Source organism: Fopius arisanus, unplaced genomic scaffold (genome assembly GCF_000806365.1).
Source record: "Fopius arisanus strain USDA-PBARC FA_bdor unplaced genomic scaffold, ASM80636v1 scaffold00149, whole genome shotgun sequence".
Classification (NCBI taxonomy): Eukaryota; Metazoa; Arthropoda; class Insecta; order Hymenoptera; family Braconidae; genus Fopius; species Fopius arisanus.
In genome coordinates, this window is record NW_011887888.1 from 20 (window position 1) to 20491 (window position 20472).

At 38.7% G+C, this 20472-nt stretch overlaps 3 protein-coding genes across 7 annotated transcripts; all 3 read left to right on the forward strand.

Annotated features, from left to right (window-relative positions):
- Positions 1–860: 860 nt before the first annotated feature.
- Positions 861–5168, forward strand: Alas (5-aminolevulinate synthase). The gene is made up of 5 exons (XM_011314167.1): positions 861–1016; positions 1644–1698; positions 2219–3510; positions 3677–4597; positions 5028–5168. Exons 1-4 carry the CDS (start codon positions 1014–1016, stop codon positions 3920–3922), a joined length of 1596 nt encoding a protein of 531 aa, XP_011312469.1. The 5' UTR covers positions 861–1013; the 3' UTR covers positions 3923–4597; positions 5028–5168.
- LOC105272195 (mitochondrial inner membrane protease subunit 2) lies at positions 4926–5966 on the forward strand. Of its 4 annotated transcripts, XM_011314166.1 has the most exons (4): positions 5085–5167; positions 5351–5557; positions 5627–5673; positions 5737–5966. In XM_011314166.1, exons 1-4 carry the CDS (start codon positions 5131–5133, stop codon positions 5938–5940), a joined length of 495 nt encoding a protein of 164 aa, XP_011312468.1. In that variant the 5' UTR covers positions 5085–5130; the 3' UTR covers positions 5941–5966. The 4 variants fall into 4 exon arrangements, with proteins under 4 accessions (XP_011312467.1, XP_011312466.1, XP_011312468.1 ...); XM_011314165.1 differs by having other exon boundaries at positions 4926–5116; positions 5340–5673; XM_011314164.1 differs by having other exon boundaries at positions 4927–5116; positions 5351–5673.
- Positions 5928–7774, forward strand: LOC105272194 (integrin-alpha FG-GAP repeat-containing protein 2). 2 transcript variants are annotated; one of them, XM_011314161.1, is made up of 2 exons: positions 5928–7333; positions 7417–7774. In XM_011314161.1, the coding sequence occupies exons 1-2, from the start codon at positions 5954–5956 to the stop codon at positions 7606–7608; spliced, it is 1572 nt and encodes a 523-aa protein (XP_011312463.1). In that variant the 5' UTR covers positions 5928–5953; the 3' UTR covers positions 7609–7774. The 2 variants fall into 2 exon arrangements, with proteins under 2 accessions (XP_011312463.1, XP_011312464.1); XM_011314162.1 differs by having other exon boundaries at positions 7449–7567.
- Positions 7775–20472: the final 12698 nt, after the last annotated feature.

Sequence of the window (20472 nt, forward strand, 5' to 3'; positions counted from 1 at the left end):
TGAAAAAAATTAAAAATCACGCCCCGAGGGTTAGTTCACGCTTATTATGACTCGCGGGGGCGTCCGTAACTCAGATCCATTCACCTTTCCCTGGAATTTTCATTATTGCGTGAATGGTGAATTTTTTTTCACTTCCATTTTGCGCTAATAAATTTCTTCTTCTTCAATCGTCATTTGTCGTCGGACAAGCGCCATAATTATATGTGATTTTCTGGTATATTGGTGAATTCTCTTAGTGCAGGATAATTGCGGACATGCAATAATTTGTGTTATCACTGTTTGAGGGATTATTTCCTTGTTAGAGTGTATGGTAAGTGATAGTGTATATTTGCGGGGATTCACCACACAGAAATAGAAAAAAAAAACACCACAAATATCCATTCCGTATATATTTTAAGAAATTACGTTTTGCCTTTGACAAAATTCTTTTACATAAACTTTGAATTACTTCAGAAGTATTTTAATGAAATTAAAGACGTGGCTATCAGATTTCAAAAACGACCTCAAATTGAAAATTGAATTGTTCTAAAGTGGATGGAAAATTTAAAACAACTGCAAACAGCGGCAATATATTCCTTTTATAACATGAGAATTTGTCATCACGTAGCAAGAAGGAATCTTATTATTTAGTCATATCGTTAAATAAATTCGTTGAACCCCCGTAATATCAAATTGATTGTTCCGTCGTACGGGAGAACCTTTTCTCTGAAATTTCTGTTTGATTACCCACCTTAATAGCTGAGAGGCCTTCAAACGACTAATTTCAATGTATATGAAAAAGTAATTAGCATAATGCTGATCATTAAAATGCCCCCCAGAAGATGGTTGAACAGTGACGAGTGTTTGACGTGATTGTGGTAACAAATACCAAGTCGATAGTTCATCGGTGTTGAATAGATCATAAGCAGGACGTAGGAGTGAATTATTTCATACGAGTTTTCAACACGACTACGCCAACTTGTGTTAAGCAACTACTTCAGTTAAATCGTGCTATTTCACAAGTACTCTGCAACATGGTAAAATGATTATTAACGTAATTCGATATTCTCGATAGAAAATTAATTATAATTATGCTCTAACATTGTGAGTGAGAGAACAATTTCAATGGATTTTTTTGTTGAATAATTGAATTGCATGTGAAAGAATTTTTATGATTTTTTTTTTTCACAAAAACAATCATAATATAACTTCAGTAAATTTGGAGTAAAATTCGTCGCGGTATTACTGAATAAACAGCACATCGAACATGATGAAGAAATATGAAAATTTTCAATTGAAATTAATGGTAAAAATTTGGAAAAATAACAAACAGTCAGTATTATGTCAATTAAACTTAGTTTTTAATAATTTCGCATTGATATTTGCATATTTGCTAAAAAAAACCAAGGCGATGATGACAGAAACAGGGAGAGTACGTCATTAACTGGGACATTGGGTACATTGAGTACAGTGGTCATGGATGTATTACGCATACATAAACGCTTGAGTCAAGCAACTTCAGATCAGTCGGCAAAGCGCAGGCACACCAAGTGGTGTACCATAAAAAAAATTGGTCTACACGTCCTTGGTCGTTGATCCATTTGATTTGTCTCTGATGATTGGATAACATTGGTGTGATTAATTCCCAATAATTGTGATTCTAGCTCGTACGACAAAGTGTTAGAAAGGCCAGCTGTCGCATATTCAGTGTGACAAGAGGTGAGACCAATATTTCTTTCCTTCTTTTTTTTTTATTCAATTAGCACAATTTCCTCTTTGAGGTGGTATGATATTAAACTTTCCTTTCAATCGTAGTCGACATTCGCTCATGTCTTCTGGCCATTTTAACCTCATATCACATTATTTTCTGCTGCATTTTTCACATAACCAATAATATTTACTTCAGCTATAGCATTTCTACTCTCTAACATCAATATCAGTATCTGGATTCAATGTCAAATGTGGTTAGATCAAAAATTGTGGCATAATTATCCAAGCTGTTTTAAAACAAATGAGTCAAACAGACTGTTTGATAATTGATGACGATAATTATTCTCCATCAATGATATTGTAATATAATTGGATAAGATTTTTGAAAATATATAGATCGTCATCTATATTACAGTGGTATATTTTTGTAATGAGTCTTTCAGCTATTTTCAATAATAACAAATGAGTGTTGATGGCGCCATTGTTATTTCAATTGTCAATCAAAAAATGATGAATTGGATTTTCTCAGGAAAACTGTTAGAAATGCCGTGTCCATTCTTGACTCGCCTCTCGGCAAATTATGTCCGCAACTATGGAGCATCTCTCCTAATGAATTACCGTCAGCACTGTCCAGTGATGTCACGAGCATCCGGCAGCCTATCTGAGACAGCTGAACCTATCACTCAAACCGCAGCTCCAGCCACAGTCCCAGTTAAACAATGCCCCTTTCTCTCAAAGGAAAAGGATGCAATAAAGGAAGCGAGTTTAGCAATTGAAGAAGACGTTATTACCCTGTGTGCTCATCCAAAACAAGCGGTCTTCCCCTATGAGGAATTCTTCAGTGAGCAAATAAAGAAAAAGAAAGCAGATCATTCCTATCGCGTCTTCAAGAAGGTCAATCGTTTGGCCCATCAATTTCCATCAGCTATGGAGTATTCCTGCGGAGAAAAACCAATAACTGTTTGGTGTTCTAATGATTATTTAGGTATGTCACGTCATCCAGCGGTGACCACCGCTGCCCACGAGGCGCTTGACAAATTTGGAGCGGGTGCTGGTGGTACACGAAACATCTCTGGCAATTCAATGGGTCATGAGATGCTGGAGAAACGTTTAGCTGCATTACATCAGAAGGAAGCAGGCCTTGTATTCACTTCCTGCTTTGTTGCTAACGATTCCACATTGTTTACCCTTGCTAAGAGATTACCTGGATGTCATATATTCTCAGACGCTGGTAATCATGCATCCATGATCCAGGGGATACGCAACAGTCGAGTTGCCAAACATATATTTCGCCACAACGACGCGAGACATCTTGAGGAATTGTTGGCGAGCGTTGATCGTTCATTGCCGAAAATAGTTGCATTTGAAACAGTACATTCTATGAATGGTAGTATTTGCCCATTGGAAGAGATGTGTGACATAGCGCGAAAATATGGGGCACTCACTTTTGTTGATGAGGTTCATGCTGTTGGGCTTTATGGATACTCTGGCGCTGGAATTGGAGAACGAGATTGGGTACTAGATAAGATGGACATGGTATCTGGTACTCTTGGCAAAGCCTTCGGCAATGTCGGGGGGTATATTGTTGGATCGAAACAATTGATTGATGTTGTCAGGAGTTATGCCGCTGGATTTATTTTCACAACATCCTTGCCGCCGGCAACCCTCTATGGTGCACTCACAGCTGTGGAGATTCTGGCCTCTGACGAGGGCCGTCAGCTTAGGGCTAAACACCAGGAAAATGTTGATTATATGAAATCTATACTCACTGCCGCTAGTCTTCCACTTGAACATTCCCCGTCGCATATTATTCCTATTAAGGTAGTTATATCTTTCATTAATTGTTTGCAGGGCACTCAGGGAGAGTGAGAAATTAGTTTCATTAAATTAATGCAGTTGCTACCCTAATGTCACATCAATCATTTGATTAAGCCTGCAGCAATAACGACTTTTTTTTTGTCTAAATTGTCGCTTTCATTGTTTACAGATTGGTGATCCACTTTTATGTACCCAAATAGCAGATGCTTTGATACGTGACAAAGGGCATTACGTCCAAGCAATTAATTATCCAACAGTGCCTAAAGGCGACGAGAAATTGCGTTTAGCACCAACACCACATCATACACCAGACATGATGAATAAATTCGTCCAAGACACCTTGGACGTTTTTGACGATCTCAATATACCAAAAATCAAACCGGACGATATACCACAAGCCATACTCGTTCATTAACTTCAAATCAAATAGTATAAACGATTAAATGAAATTCCGTTTAATGTACAGACAGATCTCTATCCTCTATTGAAAGAAAAAATACTTGTTGGGAATCGTTATTGTATGCTGAGTGAGAGCATTATACTTTTGAAAAGTATGAAAAATATAATTGCTGTATGTGCAAAAAAAAAAATCTGAAAAATAAAATGGAATTATACATGGCTGTAAGTGCTGTAAGTTCTCTTTAGTAAAGTACGAACTCGATAGTTTCATGTCGGAGAGCATGTGAAAAGTGTGATGGGCAGTGAGCCGAGGGATCTCATAAAACATTGGCAAATGCACTTGAAAACGGGAATTTCACGAACATTCCGGCCCACTGATCTCTATATAACTGGATAGACTATCCCTATGCCCCCACTACGCCGACACTGCGGCAGTACTGTAGGACAAGCAGAGCCTCAGAATAGTAGCTCGAGTACTACAGTGCCCTGGACTGCGCATCCGCATCACCCAACGAAGGATGATGCAGACGGTAAATGACGCTGGAAAAATGACGCCATAACGTTCACGTGACGACTCGGTAATTTTTGAAAAGTAATCGGTTGACAAAAGTATATTTTCTTCCTTGAGAAAAATGCGGTGTGTTTACTGCGGTAAAACAAACAAGACGCATGAGATGATATTTTTTCATCGGTGAGTAGATAATAGTAGTTCCCCGATAACGAATATAAAAAAATTCCAAGAATATTCATTTCCTTTTAGCTTTTCCTATGCAGATCCCATACCAAGAAATACATTAATAGTATTTTTCACGCCTAGGACGGAAACCCCAGCGGCATCGTAGTACTGCACCCCAGAAGAGGGAGGGCGTCACACGCAATGGGGGTGTCTACCCATCAGCCGACTCGGTAACTCCCTCAGTAGCAGTCCCGCTGTCAGAGGGACCAGTCAACGTGGTGAAAAAGGGTGAAATTTTAAAATTTTATGGAGTCACTTAAATTTTTTGACACACCCCCATTGCGTGTGGCGCCTTCCCTCTCTTGGGGTACAGCACTACGATACCGTTGGGGTCACTCGAACCCCCAGAACTGAGCCTCTACTTTACTCAATACTCTTTGGCTAGTACATTGGACGCCAATACATGTGAATAGCTTGCATTTGCTGGTGGTTGCCTGTGTTGTGCTTGTTCTCATTCGTGCAGTCTTATCTGTGGTCTGTATTCTCTGATGACCAACTTGAACCAACCAAAAAGCATATTAACACGTAATCTAATTTCACGTTTCCAAATTTTATAAGGACCTTCAGTAAAGTATTAGCAAAAATTAATGGTCTTTACTACATTTATATCCCCTGTATTACAAATATAACCTTAAAGTAGAGAATCGTTGTGCTGAAGGGGTTATGAAAAGAGGAAAAGAAAAATATGTGAGGGTAGTTAATTTTCAGGAAAAAACAGTCAACTAATGGGCCTGAGCTCCATAGTACGTAACATTCTCCTTGGAATCCCAATTGGAGTAACATTCGTCAACACTGTGGGATATGTCGCACGAGTGGAGGGAATATCGATGCAGCCAGCACTGAATCCAAATGCTAAAGAGTATGACTATGTCTTTTTGAATTGCTGGACTGTGCACAATTACAATATCAATTACGGTGAGATAATTTCATTCAAATCTCCGAAAAATCCAGAGCAGAAATTGATAAAGAGAGTCATTGGATTAGAGGGAGACGAAGTGCGAACGATTGGCTACCACACTTCAATTCTAAGGGTAAGACCAATTTCATAAAAATTTCATGTTAAATATAATGTGAATGATAGTTTTTTGTTTCAGGTGCCAGAAGGTCACTGTTGGGTCGAAGGTGATAATACAAATCACTCAGTAGATTCTAACACATTTGGTCCACTATCTCTTGGTCTGGTTATAGCCAAAGCAACCCACGTTGTCTGGCCACCCAGTCGATGGCAGCATCTCAATTCACTGATTCCTAAACATAGAAGCCCTTTAAGAGTATCCAAGCAATCACAGCCTGCATAAATTCCATTTTAAAATGAGAGCAGTGAATTTTGTCGACAGGCTGCAGTGGGATATTGCTGGTAATGTTTTCAGACATGGACTTGCCATTGGTGATGTTGATAACGATGGGGACAACGAATTAGTCGTTGGCACATCTAAAGGAGATTTATTAATATTCAAGGGCTCAGACATTTGGCATAAAACAACTGGACTCGGACTGATAACTTGTCTTGCCATAGGGGATATATTCAATTATGGGAGAAATGCTTTGGTCGTTATTTGCGGAGATGGATGGGTGCACATTTTTTACAGTCCACGCTCAGTCAACCCTAACACTGGATTTTCTACGGTGGTCAATAAAGAATGCCTAGACAATGCCAAGCTAGATGCTATTTTCGAGCATAATCCCGGAGAGGTGGATCAAATGTCCGGTAAAATGGAGTGTGTTCATTTACAAAGAATTCCAACAAATACAAAAATCGTGCTGTTAGCTGATATCGACCGAGATGGGGCTAATGAAATGATCATCGGGCTGACAGATCGTGTCGTCAGGTCCTATAGATGGTCAAGTAATGCTGATTTGGGAACAGGCAAGCTCATTGGACTGAATAAATGGGAATGTGCCAATCAAATTGGCACTCTTACTCTACAGCATACAAACGATCGAACCCCAACTCTTCTTGTTGCCCAGCCAGGTGGTACCTTCATGAGAATCAAATGCACTTCCGACAACTGTCGCTCACAAGAAACTTGTGTGCAAAGTGAAACAGCCGAGGGTTGCATTGATTATCAAACGCTAGGAATATCTCGTATGCGGAATTCAAATATTTCCACTGAAATAATTGGCAATCTGGCGCCCGGAAATAAGAGATACTCCTCTATAAAGATTTGTTCAAAGAAGGATATTCATGAATCAACACCACTGGAATTTTCAGGAACTGATCAAGTCGATGGAAATATTATCGGTGGTAATGCTGTTCGGGGTGAATTCCCAACAGTTCATAAGAAAACAATTTTACCCAGTTATGATGATTTTACCAACAACAGTTGTATAAATAATGAGGGTATTATTGAAATTAAGGACAATAATAATGAGGAAGAAGTTATGGAGAGCAAACCCTATGCAGTTGCTACATTAGATGGAACGATAATGTTGGTCAAGGATGAAATTATTTTATGGGCAATGCAAGTTGACCACCAAATATTTGCACTCTCCTGTCTGGACGTAACTGCTGATGGAACTGATGAAATAGTCATTTGCACTTGGGATGGGCAGACTTATATCCTTGACCAAGACAGGAACAGCGTGAGATTTCAATTCGAGGAGCCAGTCCGATCTTTCTGTACTGGCAACTACAGCTTATCTCCAGGGACATCAAGCCCTAGCCTTGTCTACATCACTTTCACGAATAAGGTGGACTAAATTTGGAAAGCCAATCCGTCAATGCTATATAAATCATTGAGTACAAAATAAATGTTAAATTGTCGAATTTTCAGATTTTTTTATACTATGACGTTTTCCTCCCAAGTCTGGTGGTCAAGAGCCTGCCATCGCTTGATGTATCGGTAAAGCAGAATGAAGAAGATAGGATACTGGATGATGTACCGCCTTTAGGACAATTGCGGGACAAGAGACAATTGCGGGAGTACCTACTATATGGAACGAATACGCTCGAATATAAATACTAAAGCTCTTTGGGTTGTATAATAGGAATTGCACATTCGAAAAATATATTAGAAATATTATAAAAATGTGAGGGGTGTATGGTTGTTATTGTCAAGTAGACAGTACTATTGTGTTCATCTCATCCGAGTGTATAAACTTGTCTGACGAAATACAATGCCATCTATTCAACATGCTTGATTCATATTTTTCTATTTGAGAAAAATTTCATCACATTTCTTGAAATATTGAATTGTATCTCGGATCAATCAAGTTCTTCTTTTTTTGGGAGAAAAAAAAAAAATAAGGGATTATAAATGGACTGGCAAAATGTGGAGTTTAAGTGAAATTCGGTGATGGTTATTAAATAAAAAAAAATTCTGGCCTGGACGTGTATAAGAAAAATAAAAGTGAATAATTGACATTTCCATCCATATTTAGAACGAAGTTTAATGAACATTTTCGAGAAAAAAAAAACAGTTAAATATATGTGAATGTTAGCCCCTCTGGTTGCTTTGCTAGCCCATGTCACACATTTTTCAACAAAAGCTACGATGTGGGATACGGCTTATTGGTGACAATGGGAGTGTGGGGGCTCCGTCACGTCTGGGGCAACATAAAAGCGTATAATGCCTCCACGCTAACGTGAAAATTATCCTGTCAAACATTCGCCCGTCGGATTAGCCTCAACGTTTCTCTCTCTGGGTATATACATACAACTCAACATGCTATACACGGACGGACAACTATGACGATGGATCTTGCAACCTTTCGCCCTTTAGAGCCTGCGGTATGCATCTATACATTAGGAGCCAGATGTTCGGTTTTCCATCAACACCCAAGTACGCGCTTAGTGTTATGTGTTGAAAAGCAAATAGTGGTGACTGGAGAGTGCTACTGCGATTAATGGGAGGTGTTGATCTGACCGTGGAAATATATCAAACATCTTCCAATAAATAGTATAGTTTTTCCGAATTGAGATGAGGTTATTGATCAAGCTTCCACTTTATCATTTTTCTTCTTTTCAGTATCAATCAATCGATGGGTGTAACTCGTCCACTCCAAGAACTTTCCTGAGAATGAAGTGATGATTGTCAATATTTGAGTTGACATGCCCTACACCATTTCAATTAGGCGAGACTTTTTTGTTCATTTTTTTTTTTCTATTAAAATTTATTGGCACCCCAATATTTAAGAGTCTGGCATCACATAACCTTGTGATTCGCCACAGTATTGTCTTTTTTCATTTACCAAAAAAGTTGTTTCTTAGCTAAAGTTGAGATTTTGAGTATTTCAAAGTTAAACTTTGAAAGGAATTGTTAAGAGATGAGAGGAGGAAACAAAATATTTTCTGCAATAATACAATGAGTCGATATTATTAACAAATAATAGGAAAATCTAATATATTTTGTTCTGGCGATGTATGGGCGCACTTCTACTTCTTCCCCTTTGCAGATAACTCAGAAATAGGTGGCTGAATGGAGTGGAAAACCTCATGAAACGAGGGAGGAGAGGACGAAGGATATAAAATGAAAAGTGTGCGTTATTGACGTCGCTTCACTTTCTTGCAGTGCCTCGCCTTGCTCCTGAGGGCTCCTCCACAAATCCACATCCCAACGGATTCGGTAGGGGAAATTCGGTGGAGTCGAATATAGCTGTCGACGTAGGCGTCGAAATAAAAAATGGAAAATAATGGGAAAAGAAAGGAAGAAAGGAGGACACTAGCGGAAGCCCCGCCCACGTCATCTGACGAGGACGCTTCCACCAATAGAATTACGGAACGGTGGCCATTTTGGTCCATAAGAGGAGGTTGCGCCCAAGATGTACCCAAGTGCCTTGAACCTCTCCCCACCCCTGGCTCGTACAACTTTGCCACCACCATTCCAACCATTTCAGCCAAATACTCATACTCACCCTCTACATTATCGAGCGGTGTGATAGAGAGGGAAAATTAAAAAAGAGCCTAGGTGAGCTGGAGAGCAGCGCCGCCTGTCAACGGCGCTACCAAGAAACAGGAGGGTAGCAGGCAGGCAGGGAGGCAGGCAGGCAGGCAGGTAGGTAGGTAGGTAGGTAGGTAGGTAGGTAGGTAGGTAGGCAGGGAGGCAGGCAAGCAAGCAGGCAGGCAGGCAGGGCAGGGCAGGGCAGGGCAGGGCAGGGCAGGGCAGGGTAGGGTAGGGTAGGGTAGGGTAGGGTAGGCTAGGGTAGGGTAGGGTAGGGTAAGGTAGGGTAGGGTAGGGTACGATACGATACGATAGGATAGAATTGGAGAAATACAAGTCGAGTGAATTCATTCGCGTCCGTAACATCATCCAGTAAAAACTTATCCGAATTTGCCGCCTCCATTTATATTCATAATATTGTGACAATACATGGGATATTTTTAGTGTGCTTTGGTTGTTTCACCGTGTGAGAAATTCCAAGAAAAGAGTGAACCCCACTCAATACTCATTATTAAGAGTTTAAGTTTGATATAGCTATCGGTGTTGGTTGAGGAGGGGACCAACGGTAGAGAGAGGGGAGAGCCACAAATGGAGAGAGAGAGGGAACAATACTGGGAAGACATCGCCAAATACTGAATATATTCTCAAGAGGATAACGGGCGCGTTGTGCTCTAATAATAAGTGAATTATTTTATTTGTCAGAAGGTGAATATTTTCCCTTTGATCCCTTTGCGTGTTTGTGAATTGGCCACTTATGATTGGGACGGTCGTGTGTGGACACTCGTGTGCTGAACTGTGAGGTATAATTTTCTCTCTCTCTCTATCTATATCTATCTATTTATCTTCACACTCATTTCGGTGGTGAAGAGCCTGGGAATAATCAGCTCTTGAGGTGTAAGGGCCCACAGACTTGAACAAACGATTCTTAATATTTGGCTAAGGTGAGTTATAATATTCATACTACTAGATTCTTAACATATCTTTCCGATATGTTGTCAATGCCGATATTAATGTTAATGCCGCAATTTTTATTTAGTAAAATGGGTGAATGGTGAATGTAAGTGTAATCAAGTTGAGGCTATATTGAATGAATTGAAGTATACACACAACAGAGTACAATGACCGAAATCGATAGTGAACGTAAATGTCAACAAATGGGCAATTGAAGAATGAGGACTTAGCTGGCTATTCTCCATTGATTTTTCGAGATAGGGTAGACCATTTTCCCTAGTGTACGTTGAATTGGAGAGATTGCATGGAAATTGATTGCCTGAAAGGTCCACTGCTCCGCATTGATTGAATAAATGTACACAATTTTTTTCAATCACATTCCAAATTCAATCCTCATGATAGTTGTGTTGTTCTTGAGAGATTGTTAAATTTCTACGGCAGAAGATCCAGTTGTTTATGGTGAAAAAAAACGTTTGCCTGAAATTCTCATAACATTTAAAAATGTTGCTCATATTATGGAAAAAAATTATCAGAAATCATCGTCTTCCTACTAATAGCTGATTTGGTTTCCATCACTTGTAATGTATTTGTATTGAGAAATGCACGAGTTGTCAGTCGATTATCTCTGATGCTTCGTCATCGTTGCTAATTGCGAAGAGACTATTCCTTCTTGTACTTATGGACAGCTTACAAATTGCGTAAATGATTTGTTGAAAGCGAAAGAGAGTGGTTTTTTTTTCTTCCTTTTTTGGTAACAAAGTAGAGTTGTCATAATATGGTAATAATTAAATCGTAGAGGAAATATCTTATCTCCATGACTCATTTGTTCTCTTATCATAATAATTATACATGAAAGCAATTTTCCAATTACTCAAAATTTCACCAGTGAATATACTAAATTAAAAGTTATTATTCTAAAATAAAGTGTGTTATATATATGGGGCATAGCGATTGAGAACTTTACAGTCACGAGATGACTCGTCCCGACGGACATTCCATGATTACTATTTATCGTAACACTACGACGAATCGGGCGTGCTCGGTTATAATACAATGATACAAAGAGGAGGAACCCAAAAAATGCCCTGCGGAGCATGAAGATGTCTGTCACACGTAAACTCGAAGAAACGCATTTTTTTTTCTTCGTATACCTGCAGATGTGAGATACCTGAAATGTGAAAAAATAATATCTGAGATTCTTTATACACCTCACTGACAAAAGAACCACTTTCTAAAATCCAATCCAAATTATTCACTCGGTAATATTTCATATTTTTTCGACTGGGTGTATCAGCAAATGATTAATTCACTCTCAATAATTCGCTCAATGTTGTCAAAGTTTCATTAATTTTTCATTAAAAATTGTTGATAATTAGCATTGTAAATTGTAATGAAATTGATGGACTTGGAGAAATAGAAAGTTGGGTTCTTTTGATCGAATCCGAAAATTATTATCGACAATATGATATTTTTTGAAAAGCGAATCAAGTTTGGAATAAATCAGAGTGGAAAAGGTGATTCCTATACGCGCCATACCAGGGCTTGTGGCATATTGGATGTTCATCTGACAAACACTCGCTGCCATAAATCTGGAGACGGGGCCGTTGTTGTATCGATGATTTACGAGTCCCAAGCCCGTCCTTAACATATAACTAATATCCTTCCCTAAAAAAATGTCTCTTAAAAGTCGAATTATAGAGGGACCAGTATTATTATTATATTATACTAGCTAGCGGGATATTCATCAACAGTACATCAACAGCGTACAAATAGCAAAGATAATAGATTGCAAGTTGATTAAATGCGAAATTAAAGCCGATAAGAATGCAATGTAAAGATATCACTTTTGTAATAATTTCTGTATTCATTAGTGAATTTAATGGACTCGTGATTGATTGAAATTAATTTTGTATATAACGATTAGTAATATTAAATGATGATTTCAAGAGTCCTACTGAAGACATGAAAATTCTCTTAATAATGTCAATTGGGAATAGAAAAATGGGAGAAGGCCCTCCTTGTGGTATTTGAAAGGCTGGGAATGAAGAAAAGAGGCGTAAGTTTTGGTTGGTAGCTTTGGCTGTGGTTATAGCTACCTAATTAGCGGTTTCATGAAAAGACCATGGGGGGCTCGAGCTTTGGAGAACTTGGAGGACACGTACCTAACCGTCGGGTAGAACACCTGGACGCACACCGCAGTGCGGCATTCTCCAAGAGGTGAAAAATTTCGGAGAATAATCTATATATAAGAATCCGACATGAATATATACACTCTACGTTGACCTTTTTTTTTCTCATCACTTGCTATGAATAAGTATTATGATTTTTTCCTTGATTAAAAAATCAAATAAAAAAAGATGACTTTAGCGGAATTTTTTTGCCAACCAAAGTGTTGGGTGGGTCAAGCCAACAAGTTCTACCTATATTTCATATTCATTATAGTTCCACACTTTTCGTTGCGGCGGCACTTTTAATATTTCTTTTTCCTCGTATTTTTCTCCCACTGCCTCTGCCGCTATCACTTTTCAATTATTCTTTTTTCAATCCATGATGGGTTTTTCGTATTTTCGTATTGTCGTATTTTTGTTTTTAAACTTTTTTTTTTTTTGGTTTTATTGCTATAATGTTTTGTTATTTGAAGAGAATTTAGAAAGGGAAAAAATGAAGTTTTAACTGTGGATGATTGCCGCCACTTGCCGCCACTTGCTGCGACTTGCCGCCACTTGGCATCTTGAACGCCTTTTGCCAATGAATGTGTATATATATATATGTATTAATAAGAACGGGTTTGCTGAGCGTCCGTGGTCGGTGGAGGTTTTCGCACCGGGAGTATCATTGGGACGCGTCCGAAGCGGAGATGTTGTCCCTGCTGCTGCAGCAGATTGGAATGAATGTGGCTGCGCGCGGGCATGCTTGTCTCATCTTCTCAATTCTATCCAGTCCAGTTGGATAGCAGCAAGGATAGAATCTTTAATATCCTTGCTTCTCAGGAGACATTATCACGCGTGAATATCATCCAGCCTGTCACAAATATCTTCTCTATTTCTAAATGAAAGGCGATATAATGCCTTGACTCTCTTGACTTTTTTTTCATTTCGCATGGATTTCATATACTTTTCACGTGGATTTAAAAAAACTCTTCGATATGTTAAAGAAATGTTTTGTGCATTTGCCAAGGAAAGAAATAGTCCACTTGTTAAAGTTTATAAAATAGGTTTTATGAGGTGAAAGCCAAATGGAATCGGGCCATCGAATAGAAACAGCGGAAGACATGGAATGCTATACACAAATGTGTTAAGGCATTTTCTACCTTCTACCAGTATATATTTGAAGGAGGTCGTGTGAGGGAAAGATGAGAATCGATATATATTATACCGCGAGAGGAGGAGGGCTTCAAGTGTTAGTGTAAAAGGGTAAAAGGACCGGGACATATTTTATATTTATGGCTATTTGCCGCTACTGTGCTCATCGCAGGATCCGTCGCCAGGCGGCAAGAAAGACGACGACCCCACCTCCCACCTCTCTCACTTGGCGTTCCTCATTTTTATTTCTCTTCTTTTTTTTTTACGTCCTATCTCTGTATTATATGAGTGTATATATGAAAAGAGAACCGTCAGAGCGTCAGTGGACTACTACCCGTTTCTCCGCTCGTACTATAACCCATGTGTCATCTAACGTGGCTGGAGACCATTTCGTTTTCATGATATGCCTCAGGCGCTCTTTTTCATTCCAGGCACTCACCATATAATGTACAGGCCGAGTCATAAAATCAAGCAATGCTTTAAATTGAAAATATCCGAGGTTTATCCCTCTTTTTCCCTCACTATTTTTCAGCGCTATCACCCACCGATAATGATACGATAAGGCTCTATTCTCATTATTTTAAACCACTTGTCTTTCAGGCACAAGTTACGAACAATATTTGTCTTTGAAATGTTAAGGGTTAAGGGAAAGTGCCTTTTAAGACACACCAAGAGGAGCGTCCCTGAAAAGTTACTTTTCAGCACATTGTCATGAAAAATTAATTAAATCCTTCGTACTTTACGTACGCAATTTACTGATTATTATGTTTTTTCTCATTTTTTTTTACGACTGTACTTTAATATTTTCGTATTTCTCCTGCGTTTCTCCATTCTCCCGCCCACATCGTCAGCTCTTTTATATTTCAACATACCAACACATATACACACCGGGTGTTACCTCTCTCAAGCTTCTGTATACAAAATTTATGAGAGTAGTTTTGCGATCTCCCGTGGAAGAACTCCGTGAAGGTTTCACTCGTTAATTAACGATTGTGCCACCGATTTTTTTTTTTCTTTTTTTCACTCTTGTCCAGCAGAATATCACACTCCTTGGTTCACAAGTTTTTTTCTTTTTTTTTTTTTTTCTATATCTCTGTGGAATTTAATAATGTTTTTCACACGATTTTCTAGGATGGTTTTACGAATTTTAATAAGTTGTCTTGTATTCAATGGACAAGGAGAGTAAGTGTTAGTTGTGCCGGCGGGAAGGTAGGGAGGTTGTAAAAATCAGGGCGAGAAAGAAAAATATAATGGGAGTGAATATTGAGTGGTGGGAAGGACAGAAAGTCGTTCAAGGGCGAAGGGCGCGAGTAAAAATGCATCGCGTGAAAATGCTCATCGAAGCATTAAAGAGAACATGGTTTGGATGTACAAAAGGTATTTGAAGGGGCGTCGGGCGGTTGTATTGGATATAAAGGCCATGTAGAAAATGAGTGAGGGTGTATCTGAGTGGTAGTATTGTGGCACTGCAGGCATCAGGCGTCAAGAGGCCGCACGCCAGATATACTCGAGATTCGCATCTCCGATGCGTAAACTCAAGAGTCCTCAGTTTACAGTCTTTTCCCACTAAGGAGCCACAAAAACGTTTGTAATCTTCCCCTTGTTGTTTCTTTCTGCTTCTCTCCGTCTGTCCTCCTCGAATTTTCCATTTCTTTATCTATATCGAACATCACATTCTGCCACGTTGTATTCAAGTTTTCACTCCATCAGGGAAACAATGATACTCGCATACAAAAGACATTTATTCATTCACCCCAAACAATAACAACTTTTCTACTATTTGGAAGCTCAAATTTTTTTCAACTCCATAACAACAGCCACAAGTATAATAACAATTACTTTGACATTACTTAAATTATGTGGATACACTGGTGGAATGTCAATTGACATTAGTTGAGGTTAGTGTCAGTGAACTTGAAGGTGTTTCTTTTCATCTGAGAGAACCTGACCTCCACAGGAAATATAAATTAATTCGTTTCGCCCCGTTTTCAGCCGTTAGGGGTGGGACACTATACCCGAACCATTTGACCATTTGGTTTCCATTCATTTTTTCTTGGCCTATAAATTCCAAGTTGGAAGGTGTTTCTTTGGGTATACGGCTACTTTTTTCCGTGAGAATCCGAGAGACGTGCGGGTGTATGTGAATTACATTTTTTTCTCCACCATTGAAATCCATTTAAATCTCAGAAAGACTTTTCAACACTTGTTGGCATACATATCGGGCCTTTTGAATGAAACGAATCAATGAAATATTGTGAATGTCATCGGAAAAATTGACAAATTGCTGTGGGTAAATATCGGGCGCGTTTGTTAATTACACGGTTGCAAAGTTATCGTTATTATATGGGTGGCATTTTTTTTTTCAAATCACTTGACGATAAATATTTTTTTTTTACCAATAAGATTTGATAATATATAGTTATTACGAAATGGCACATATATTAGATGAGCAAAAAGCCTCTCACCATATAGAGATGAACATGAAACTACCAATAAAAAAGAAAAACCAAAAAACCACTATAAATTGTATTGGGTAGAAATTGAGGGTGGTGGAGGGTCGAGGGCACGGGGTGCGTATTGTTGGTAATAAACGACTCGTTTGCCAGTGATTATGTATATAGCCATGGGGATGAGCGAGCCGCAGGAATTCCCTTGAGAATAACGTAAAGCCCCCAGGCCGCCACTCAGAAACCACACAATTATCCACAACACTCCATGGGCTTTTTTCTTGCGCATTTTGAGACTCCAGTTGCCATCTTACTTGGTATGGACCACTTGGTCCATTGATGTTTTTTCTAACTTAAATTTACATTCCTATTGATCAGCTTGTCCGAGCTGTCTTTTCAAATTTTTTACCGTTTACATCCGACCAATAAAAAAAAAAGGCCAAAATAGTTATTTCGATTGATTTGTTATCGATACCACCCACCGATCAATCTCTAAATATTTTAGTCCTTATCCCAGTTACACTACCGCCTAGATTTTCGTTGATATCAGTGGGGTATTTTGAGGGTCGGCTTTGTACTCCCTCCCTCAACCATATAGGATGATGAATATTTGTAGTTATAATGGAGAGCAGATCCCCCTTCTTGATACGTATTTCGTTAACGCAATTTTATGGGCTGACGATTGGAGCAGATAAATTGCTTGGGAAGAGAAGATAGTGGGAATTTGTTCAAATTTGGGGGTTTGTAGTCAAAGTTGGATCGGTCGTTTCCTAATGGATTATTCACACGGAAAAAAATAGATTTTCCAATATATGACGATAAAAATATATTTCTCCATCATTCTTAATTAACTAACGCATTGGAAAACTGAAAATTGGATGATGAAATGAAATGAAAAAAAAAAAAAAAAAAACAAGTAACTTTGAGTGAAGTCAATGAACAATTGGAATTGAACTCAACAAAGAGCTTGTCATCCCCTCCAAACTCGTAAATCATTCCAGATCTAAATATCCGGTCCAAACATATTTCCATTCCCTATGGATTAAAGAATTCGACTTCGAGACTTCTCAAATTCCGGAATGAACGTGTCATGAAAAAGAGTATAAGCTTTTACCTTTTTCTCGGATACGAGATTTGATCTAGAGCGGGGAGAAAAAAAAAAGTGTGAGATGGTGTCGAATACTTAAAAGGCCTCAGTCCTCGCATTGTCGGATTTGAGATCTGACAGCTTGGCCAGCACTTCCGTTGAAATAGTTTATATATTGGTGGATGAGAGGTGCCTCAGTGTCTCGGCCGACACAAAGTGATAAAAAAATTTTGGGATATGAGATATTATGGGACATATAGTTTTTTCTTCGCCTTAGACATCATGCTGGATACATAGCTGTCCATCTTTAGCTAATCTATAGAGGAGCTTTAGAAATAATATCAATTAATGGAAATGCAATGAAAATGAAAAACAATGACAACGCGATGACAGCGTTAGAGCACACGTATTTACGTGCTATTTAGCCTGAAGAATTATCCAATTAGACAAGGCAGATAGTAGTTGATTGGGATATTTACCCAAGAGGCACACGCTTCAAGCTCCATCACCTTCGAGGAAGTACTTGAATATCTGTCCTACGACGGCCAGGTCATTGGTTAGCTTTGTCAGGCTTTGAAGAAGTATTAAATTAGGGATTGGAATTAATACAGGTTGATGACGCTCTAATGAGGTTAGGTCGTTACGAGAAACGACTTATCCCAATGCTATTTCACAAACTTATTAATTATTTTGAAAAATAATCATTGACAAATTAAGACTGAAAATATGTGAAAACATGTTATGATGTTGAAAAAAATGGGAGCACCGGTAAGCTATTATTGGGGGGAATAAAAGATAATAAACACCCGGAAATGAAATTTGTCTCGTTGAAAATGCTCACCAGTAAGTATGAATAGGAGAAAAGGTATCTTTCATTCTGAAGGTAAACGATTCGTTACAATAGCTTGTACACACGGGAGAGCGTATCCAAGGTAACAATGCCCATCGCTGACGTGTTTATATAGCTGCGTGGCGGCTGTTGTGCACCTCCAAAATGCTCCCACCAGGAATCGTAAAAAATAGCCAGAGACCAAGTGTTGAAAATTTTTCCTCCCTCTTTATATTACTGTTTTCCTACCTAACCTTTGCTCCCTGGTATACCGTGTAATTTAGTTATAGATGGATTTTTTCCGAGTTTCTGGGGAGGATAGGTACTGCTATACTATATCACCTCGGTATTTACATAGGAGGCATGATCGATTGGTAAATATATTTGCCTTTGACGGAGGCTTTTTCGTGTTGATGAGATTTGCCTGGGACTGCCTTTTCAAGGGGGCTGCCTTTTCAAGGGGACTAGTGAAGACAAAGAATTCAACAACAATTAACAATTAAGTGGGTCGAGTTATTTTTTGACCATTTTCAAAATATTCAATGGGTATTTGGCAGATTGTCAGTTTAACGCTGGGTTTAACCAATTTAATTCATAAGCTTCTGAGCTCTAAGCCTGGATTTGTGGCTTAGTATACTGATGGTATTTGCTACCACGCACCATCGTCAGTTTAATAGAGTTAGCCACTGTCTTCCAGAAGGAAGATAGTTCACACTGATGGATACACTCGATACACTCGATGCAGTTCATCTGGTAGCGAGTATTATTCAATATTGCTCAATCTATCCAGTGTCAATTGATAATGTTAGTATTTCTCCTCATGTTGTGTGGGAAGGTATAGATAGGGCGCGCGTCACGTACCCCTGGAGCGTAACCTCCAAGAGGCGGTAAAGAGGCGTGGGGTATTACCCTCAGACCACCCCTGATGCGGAACCCACATTCATTCTCTCCCTTTACATTCCGTAACTGTTCCCCCCTCCTTTCTGTACTCAACCAATTATTTGTCATATATATTTTTACCCTTGGGCTGGTTAGATTGCTTTGTCGGGACTAACTGCTGGGGCGTGAATTTTCTATATAAGTTGATAATTGGTGAATTGAGGGGGAGGAGTTGGCATCAATAGATCATATACTTTCTCTCTTTATTCCTTTTTTTTTTCTTTTTCCATTGTTGAGTCAAATAATAAAATTATCAATTTTTATTTTTCCGCGATCGATATAACACATGGTGATAAAAATAATCAATGGTGGAGGGTGATTGAGGAGGCGGCTGAAAGTGTGCGTATATTGGCTTATAAACTGTACCTATACTGTCAACATTAAAGTATGAGGGAAGGAGGATGGGGAATATCAAGTTTTACAGATGCACGCGGAGAAGTAAAAATGAAAAAAAAAAAAAAATGAAAAAAAATGAAAAAAAAAATGAAAGGCGGTGTGTCTCCTCTCGGTGTTACCGAGCAGCCCAGTTGGGCGTCTAATGATGATCTACGGTTCAGCTACCGTGCACAGCTTCTATAAACCTCCTAATTTCTCCTCTATAAATTCGTTTGGTTACACCCGGTTTCTCTCCTCTATATCCATATACATACACATGTATGCTCATCTTTTATTCTTTCGTTTATACACATCGAGGTCTTTTCACCTCGATCCTGGGTGACCTTGCGCACCTCACCAACCTTATTCTGCCTTCACGACGCACCGTATATATCCAACTATCATCCTTCTGCTCGTGTCGGCGACCAGTCCCCACTCGTAAATATATAACTCTATGTCATATTTATGCATAACAATGCCTATCATTTATTATAGATGAACGCTGGTATCTTCAAGATTAGTTATAAAATTCCCAAAAATAGCATTGACTGCGAGATATGGGGGCTTTTATTTTTATTTACTTATTTTAAAAAATTGTTATTTCGCCCATGTTCGTATGTTTGAGAATTGTAATGCGACTCAAGCGGAGGTGACGAAATTTAGTAAATTGACTCAATTGAATTTAACATGGAACATTGACATATTATAATTGTCTATTATTTTGTTGGCAGCATATATACATATTGATATAGCTGTACGATACAAAATACCACTTTTTTTTTTTTCAAAATTATTCACACATCAAATTGATTAATCCTTCCTCTCAAAAATGTTAAACTAGTAAATGCACGTGTAATTTACACTGCTTTACCCAAAATCATTGACAAAAATCCATTGGATTGTAAAATAAATATAAGATAAAGATAGTGAGTCAATTGGTTTATGCGAAATAATGAGTGGAGAGTGAGTGTAGAGTGAGTGGAGAGTGAGTGTAGAGAGAGGATATATGGAATGGAGAGA